General features: G+C 36.2%; 1 protein-coding gene across 2 annotated transcripts; it reads left to right on the forward strand.

Moving 5' to 3' along the window:
* Positions 1-5,973: 5,973 nt before the first annotated feature.
* On the forward strand, positions 5,974-7,506 carry LOC307048240 (heterogeneous nuclear ribonucleoprotein A3-like; the record flags this gene model as incomplete). Of its 2 annotated transcripts, XM_079697251.1 has the most annotated exons (2): positions 5,974-6,793; positions 6,935-7,506. In XM_079697251.1, 2 exons carry the CDS (start codon positions 5,974-5,976, stop codon positions 7,108-7,110), a joined length of 996 nt encoding a protein of 331 aa, XP_079553377.1. In that variant the 3' UTR covers positions 7,111-7,506. The 2 variants fall into 2 exon arrangements, with proteins under 2 accessions (XP_079553377.1, XP_079553376.1); XM_079697250.1 differs by having other exon boundaries at positions 5,974-7,506.
* Positions 7,507-8,087: the final 581 nt, after the last annotated feature.

An 8,087-nucleotide genomic window follows, 5' to 3' on the forward strand; every position in this document is an offset into this window, starting at 1 on the left:
TGATACACCATATTAACAAATTGAAGGATAAAACCATATGATTATCTCAATAGATGCAGAAAAAGCTTCTGACAAAATTCAACACCCATTTATGATAAAAACTCTGCAGAAAGTAGGCATAGAGGGAACTTACCTCAACATAATAAAGGCAATATATGAAAAACCCATAGCCAACATTGTTCTCAATGGTGAAAAATTGAAACCATTTCCTGTAAGATCAAGAACAAGACAAGGTTGCCCACTTTCACCATTTTTATTCAACATAGTTTTGGAAATTTTATCTACAGCAATCTGAGATGAAAAAGAAATAAAAGGAATCAAAGTTGGAAAAGAAGAAGTAAAACTGTCACTGTTTGCAGATGACATGATACTATACATAGAGAATCCTAAAGATGCTACCAGAAAACTACTAGAGCTAATCAATGAATTTGGTAAACTAGCAGGATACAAAATTAATGCACAGAAATCTCACATTCCTATATACTAATGATGAAAAATCTAGAAGATAAATTAAGGAAACACTCCCATTTACCATTGCAACAAAAAGAATAAAATACCTAGGAATAAACCTACCTAAAGAGACAAAATACCCCTATGCAGAAAACTATAAGACTGATGAAAGAAGTTAAAGATTATACAAACAGATGGAGAGATATACCATGTTCTTGGATTGGAAGAAACAACATTGTGAAATTGACTATACTACCCAAGGCAATCTACAGATCCAAAGCAATCCCTATCAAATTACCAATTGCTTTTTTTACAGAACTAGAACAAAAAATCTTAACATTTGTATGGAGACACAAAAGACCCCGAATAACCAAAGCAGTCTTGAGAGAAAAAAACGAAGCTGGAGGAATCAGACTCCGTGACTTCATACTATACTATAAAGCTACAGTAATCAAGACAGGATGGTACTGACACAAAAATACAAAAATAGATCAATGGAACATGAGAGAAGGGATAAACCCACACACATATGGCCACCTTATCTTTGATAAGGGATACAAAAATATCCAATGGAGCAAAGACAAACCCTTCAGTAAGTGGTGCTGGGAAAACTGGACAGCTACATGTAAAACAATGAAATTAGAACACTCCATAACACCATACACAAAAATAAACTCAAAATGGATTAAAGACCTAAATGTAGGACCAGACACTATAAAACTCCTAGATGAAAACATAGGAAGAACACTCTTCGACATAAATCACAGCAAGATCCTTTTTGACCTACCTCCTAGAGAAGTGGAAATAAAAACAAAAATAAACAAATGGGACCTAATGAAATTTAAAAGCTTTTGCACAGCAAAGGAAACCATAAGCAAGACAAAAAGACAACCCTCAGTATGGGAGAAAATATTTGCAAATGAAGCAACTGACAAAGGATTATCTCCAAAATATACAAGCAGCTCAAACAGCTCAATATCAAAAAAACAATCAACCCAATCCAAAAATGGGCAGAAGACCTAAAAAGAAATTTCTCCAAAGAAGACATACAGATTGCCAACAAACACATGAAAGGATGTTCAACATCATTAATAATCAGAGAAATGAAAATAAAAACTAAAATGAGAGCTGGCTGGAGTGAGAACTCGATGCTGCTGACTCCAAGTCTCTGAAAAATAACTTGAGCAAACATCTTCCTCTTTAGGCTATGTGGCACTTGGAAGACATCTTGCGAGATCTTGGTTCAGGAACCCAGGTTTGGGCCAAAGTTCCTGTGGTGGGAGCTCCAAGTCCAAACCACTGGGCTAACAGAGAACCTCAGACCCCAGGGAATATTCATCAAAGTGAGGTTGCACAGAGTTTGTCATCTCAGCACCAAGACCCAGCTCTACCCAACAGCATACAAACTCCAGTGTTGGAAGGCTCAGGCCAAACCACTTGTAAGGCATGAACACAATCCCACTCATAAAAAGAAAAAAAAAATGATATGGAAAAAATGTATGTCATGGATGAAGGAGCAAGGTAAAAACCTACAAGACTAAATAAATGAAGAGGAAATAGGCAATCTACCTGAATAAGAATTCAGAGTAATGATAGTAATGATGATCCACAATCTCAGAAGTAGAATGGAGGCACCAATTGAGAAAATTCAAGAAATGTTTAACAAAGATCTAGAAGAACTAAAGAAAAACAAACAGAGATAAACAACAAAAAAACTGAAATGAAAAATACACTAGAAGGAATCAATAACAGAATAACTGAGGCAGAAGAACTAATAAGTGAGCCAGAGGACAAAATGGTGAAAATAACTGCTGAGGAGCAGAATAAAGAAAAAAGAATGAAAAGAATTGAAAACAATCTCAGAGATCTCTGGGACAACACTAAACACACCAACATTTGAATTATCAGGGTCCCAGAAGAAGAAGAGAGAAAGAAAGTGTCTGAGAAAATATTTCAAGAAATTATAGTCAAAATTTTCCCTAATATGAGAAAAGAAATTGTCACCCAAGTCCAGGGAGCACAAAGAGTCCCATACAGGATAAACCCTAAGAAAAACAAAGACACATATTAATCAAACTAACAAAAAATAAATTCAAAGAAAAAATATTAAAAACAGCAAGGGAAAACAAAAAAGAACATCAAAGGAATCCCCATAAAGTTATCAGCTGATTTTTCAGCAGAAACTCTGCAGGTCAGAAGGGAGTGGAACAATACACTTAATGTGATGAAAGAGAAAAACCTACAACCAAGAGTACTCCACCCATCAAGGATCTCATTCAGATTCCATGGAGAAGTCAAAAGCTTTTCAGACAAGCAAAAGCTAAGAGAATTCAGCACCACCAAACCAGCTTTACAACAAATACTAAAGAAACTTCTCTAAGCGAGAAACACAGCAGAAGAAAAAGACCCACAATAACAAACCCAAAACAATTAAGAAAATGGTAATAGGAACATACATATTGATAATAACCTTAAATGTAAATGGATTAAATGTACAAATTAAAAGACACAGGCTGGCTGAATGGATACAAAAACAAAACCCATATATATGCTGTCTAAAAGAGACTCACTATAGACATAGGGACACATACAGACTGAAAGTGAAGGGATGGAAAAAGATATTCCATGAGAATGGAAATCAAAAGAAAGGTGGAGTAGCAGTATTCATATCAGATAAAATAGACTTTAAAGTAAAGACTGTTACAAGAGACAAAGAAGGACACTACATAATGTTCAAAGGATCAGTGCAAGAAGAAGAAATAACAGTTATAAATGTTTATGCACCCAAAATAGGAGCACCTCAATACATAAGGCAAATGCTAACAACCATGAAAGGAGAAATCGATAGTAACAAAATAATAGTAGGGGACTTTAACACCCCACTTACACCAATGGACAGATCATCCAAACAGAAAATAAATAAGGAAACACAAGCTTTAAATGACACAATAGACCAAATAAATCTAATTGATATTTATAGGACATACCACCCAAAAGTGGAGGAATACACTTTCTTCACAAGTGCACACAGAACATTCTCCAGGATAGATCACATCTTCAGTCATAAATCAAGCCTCAGAAAACTTAAGAAAATTGAAATCATATCAAGCATCTTTTCTTACCAGAATGCTTTGAGATTGGAAATCAATTATAGGAAAAAATAGTATAAAAAACACAAATACATGGAAGCTAAACAGTGCACTACTAAATAACCAAGAGATCACTGAAGAAATCAAAGAAGAAATAAAAAAAATACATAGAAACAAATGACAACAAAACTTGATGACCCAAAACCTATGGGACACAGGAAAAGCAATTCTAAGAGGGAAGTTTATAGCAATTCAATCTTACCTCAAGAAACAAGAAAAATCTCAAAAGCAATCTAACCCTACACTTAAAACAACTAGGGAAAGAAGAACAAAGAAAACACAAGGTCAGTAGAAGGAAAGAAATCATAAAGATCAGAGCAGAAATAAATGAAATAGAGACAAAGAAAACAGTAGCAAAGATCAATAAAACTAAAAGCTGGTTCTTTGAGAAGATAAACAAAATTGATAAACGCTTAGCCAGACTCATCAAGAAAAAAAGGGAGAGGACACAAATCAATAAAATTAGAAATGAAAAAGGAGAAACCACAACAGACACTGCAGAAATACAAAGGATTATAAGAGACAACTACAAACAACTATATGACAATAAAATGGACTACCACAAACAAATGGACAAATTCTTGGAAAAGTAAGTTTTCCAAGACTGAACCAGGAAAATTAGAAAATATAAACAGACCTATCACAAGCAATGAAATTGTAACCATAATTTAAACTCTTCCAACACACAAAATTCCAGGACCAGGTTTCACAGGTGAATTCTATGAAACATTTAGAGAAGAGCTAACAGTCATCCTTTTCAAATTCTTCCAAAAAATTCAGAGGGAGAAACACTCTCAAATTCATTCTATGAAACCACCATCACCCTGATACCAAAACCAGAAAAAGATATCACAAAAAAAGAAAATTATAGACCAATATCACTGATGAATGTAGATGCAAAAATTCTGCACAAAATACTAGCAAACAAAATCCAACAGCACATTAAAAGGTTCATATATCATGATAAAGTGGGATTTATCCCAGGGATGTAAGGATTTTACAATATCCACAAATGAATCAGTGTGATCCACATCAACAAATTGAAGAAGAAAAACCATATGATCATCTCAGTAGATGCAGAAAAACTTTTGACAACATTTAACACCCATTTATGATAAAAACTTTCCAGAAACTGGGCATAGAGGGAAGCTGTCTCAACATAATAAAGACCATATATGACAGACCCACAGCAAGCATCATATTCAGTGGTGAAAAACTGAAAGCATTTCTACCAAGATCAGGAAAAAGACAAGGATGTCCACTCTCATCACTTTTATTCAACATTATTTTGGAAGTCCTAGCCACAGCAATCAGAGAAGAAAAACAAATAAAGGAATACAAATTGGAAAAAAAGTAAAACTGTCACTGTTTTCAGATGACATGATTCTATACATAGAGAACCCTAAAGATGCTACCAGAAAACTACTAGAGCTAATCAATGAATTTGGTAAAGTAGCAGGATACAAAATTAATGCACAGAAATCTCTTGAATTCCTATACACTAATGATGAAAAATCTGAAAGAGAAATTAGGGAAACACTCCCATTTACCATTGCAACAAAAAGAATAAAATACCTAGGAATAGACCTACCTAAGGAGACAAAAGACCTTTATGCAGAAAAGTATAAGACACTGATGAAAGAAATTAAAGATGATACAAACAGATGAAGAGATATACCATGTTCTTGTATTGGAAGAATCAACATTGTGAAAATGTCTATACTGCCCAAAGCAATCTACAGATTCAAGGAAATCCCTATCAAACTATGAATGACATTCTTCACAGAATTAGAAGAAAAAATTTTACAATTTGCATGGAAACACAAAAGACCCCGAATAGCCAAAGCAATATAGAGAAAGGAAAATGGAGTTGGAGGAATCTGGCTCCCCTACTTCAATCTATACCAAAAAGCTAGAGTAGTCAAGACAGTATGATACTGCCACAAAAACAGAAATATAGGTCAATGTACAGGATAGGATGCCCAGAGATAAACTCATGCACATATGGGTGCCTAAATTATGCCAAAGGAGGCAAGAACATGCAATGGAGAAAAGACAGTCTCTTCAATAAGTGGTGCTGGGAAAACTGGACAGCTACATATAAAATAATGAAATTAGAACACTCCCTAACACCATACACAAAAATAAACTCCAAATGGATTAAAGACTTAAATGTAAGACCAGACACCATAAAACTCTTAGAGGAGAACAGGAAAAACACTGTTTGACATAAACTACAGCAAGATATTTTTTGACTCACCTGCTAGACTAATGGAAATAAAAACAAAAATAAACAAATGGGACTTAATTAAATTTAAAAGCTCTTGTGGTCCCATATTGAACTCGAGTTGGAAGAGGCGAGTCTGGTCTCAAAATGGAGGTAAAACTGCCACCCGGCCGCCCCCAGCCTGACTCCAGCCGTCGCCGCCACCGCGGTGGGGAGGAGGGCCATGATCCAAAGGAACCAGAACAGTTGAGAAAACTGTTTATTGGTGGTCTGAGCTTTGAAACTACAGATGATAGCTTAAGAGAACATTTTCAGAAATGGGGCACACTTACAGATTGTGTGGTGATGAGAGACCCCCAAACAAAACGTTCCAGGGGCTTTGGTTTTGTTACTTACTCTTGTGTTGAAGAGGTGGATGCAGCAATATGTGCTCAACCACACAAGGTTGATGGGCGTGTAGTGGAACCAAAGAGAGCTGTTTCTAGAGAGGATTCTGTAAAGCCTGGTGCCCATCTAACAGTGAAGAAAATTTTTGTTGGTGGTATTAAAGAAGATACAGAAGAATATAATTTGAGAGACTACTTTGAAAAGTATGGCAATATTGAAACCATAGAAGTTATGGAAGACAGGCAGAGTGGAAAAAAGAGAGGATTTGCTTTTGTAACTTTTGATGATCATGATACCGTTGATAAAATTGTTGTTCAGAAATACCACACTATTAATGGGCATAATTGTGAAGTGAAAAAGGCCCTTTCTAAACAAGAAATGCAATCTGCTGGATCACAAAGAGGTCGTGGAGGTGGATCTGGCAACTTTATGGGTCGTGGAGGAAACTTTGGAGGTGGTGGAGGTAACTTTGGCTGTGGTGGAAACTTTGGTGGAAGAGGAGGCTATGGTGGTGGAGGTGGTGGCAGAAGAGGTAGTTATGGAGGAGGTGATGGTGGATATATTGGATTTGGAGGCAACGGTGGTAACTATGGCGGTGGTCCTGGTTACAGTAGTAGAGGAGGCTATGGTGGTGGTGGACCAGGATATGGAAACCAAGGTGCTGGATATGGTGGCGGTGGTGGAGGATATGATGGTTACAATGAAGGAGGAAATTTTGGAGGTAACTATGGTGGTGGTGGGAGCTATAATGATTTTGGAAATTATAGTGGGCAACAGCAATCAAATTATGGACCCATGAAGGGGGGCAGTTTTGGTGGAAGAAGCTTGGGAAGTCCCTATGGTGGTGGTTATGGATCTGGTGGTGGAAGTTGTGGATATGGTAGCAGAAGGTTCTAAAAACTCAGAAGAAAAGGGCTACAGTTCTTAGCAGGAGAGAGAGTGAGGAGTTGTCAGGAAAGCTGCAGGTTACTTTGAGACAGTCGTCCCAAATGCATTAGAGGAACTGTAAAAATCTGCCACAGAAGGAACGATGATCCATAGTCAGAAAAGTTACTGCAGCTTAAACAGGAAACCCTTCTTGTTCAGGACTGTCATAGCCACAGTTTGCAAAATGTGCAGCTATTGATTAATGCAATGTAGTGTCAATTAGATGTATATTCCTGAGGTCTTTTATCTGTTGTAGCTTTGTCTTTTTCTTTTTCTTTTCATTACATCAGGTATATTGCCCTGTAAATTGTGGTAGTGGTACCAGGAATAAAAAATTAAGGAATTTTTAACTTTTCAAAATAAATAAATAAATAAAATAAATAAAAGCTCTTGCACAGCAAAGGAAACCATAAACAAGATAAAAAGACAACCCTCAGAATGGGAGAAAATGTTTGCAAATGATGCAACTGACAAGGGATTCATTTCTAAAATATACATATGGCTCATGGAGCTCAATATCTAAAAAACAAACAATCCAGTTAAAAAATGGGTGGAAGACCTAAATAGACATTTAACCAGGGAAGACATACAGATAACCAAGAGGCACATGAAAAGATACTCAACATCACTAATTATTAGAGAAATGCAAATCAAAACTACAATGAGGTATCACCTCACGCCAGTCAGAATGGCCATTATCCAAAAATCTAGAAACAATAAATGCTGGAAAGGGTGTGGTGAAAAAGGAACCCTCCTGCCCTGTTGGTGGGAATATAAATTGATAAAACCACCATGGAAAACAGAATGGAGGTTCCTTAAAAAACTAAAAATAGACCTACCATATAACCCAGCAATACTACTACTGGACATATACCCTGAGAAACCATAATTCAAAAAAAGACACATACCACAATGTTCATTGCAGCACTATTTACAATAGCCAGGGC

Source organism: Hyperoodon ampullatus (genome assembly GCF_949752795.1).
Source record: "Hyperoodon ampullatus genome assembly, chromosome: 2".
In the NCBI taxonomy this organism is placed as follows: domain Eukaryota; kingdom Metazoa; phylum Chordata; class Mammalia; order Artiodactyla; family Ziphiidae; genus Hyperoodon; species Hyperoodon ampullatus.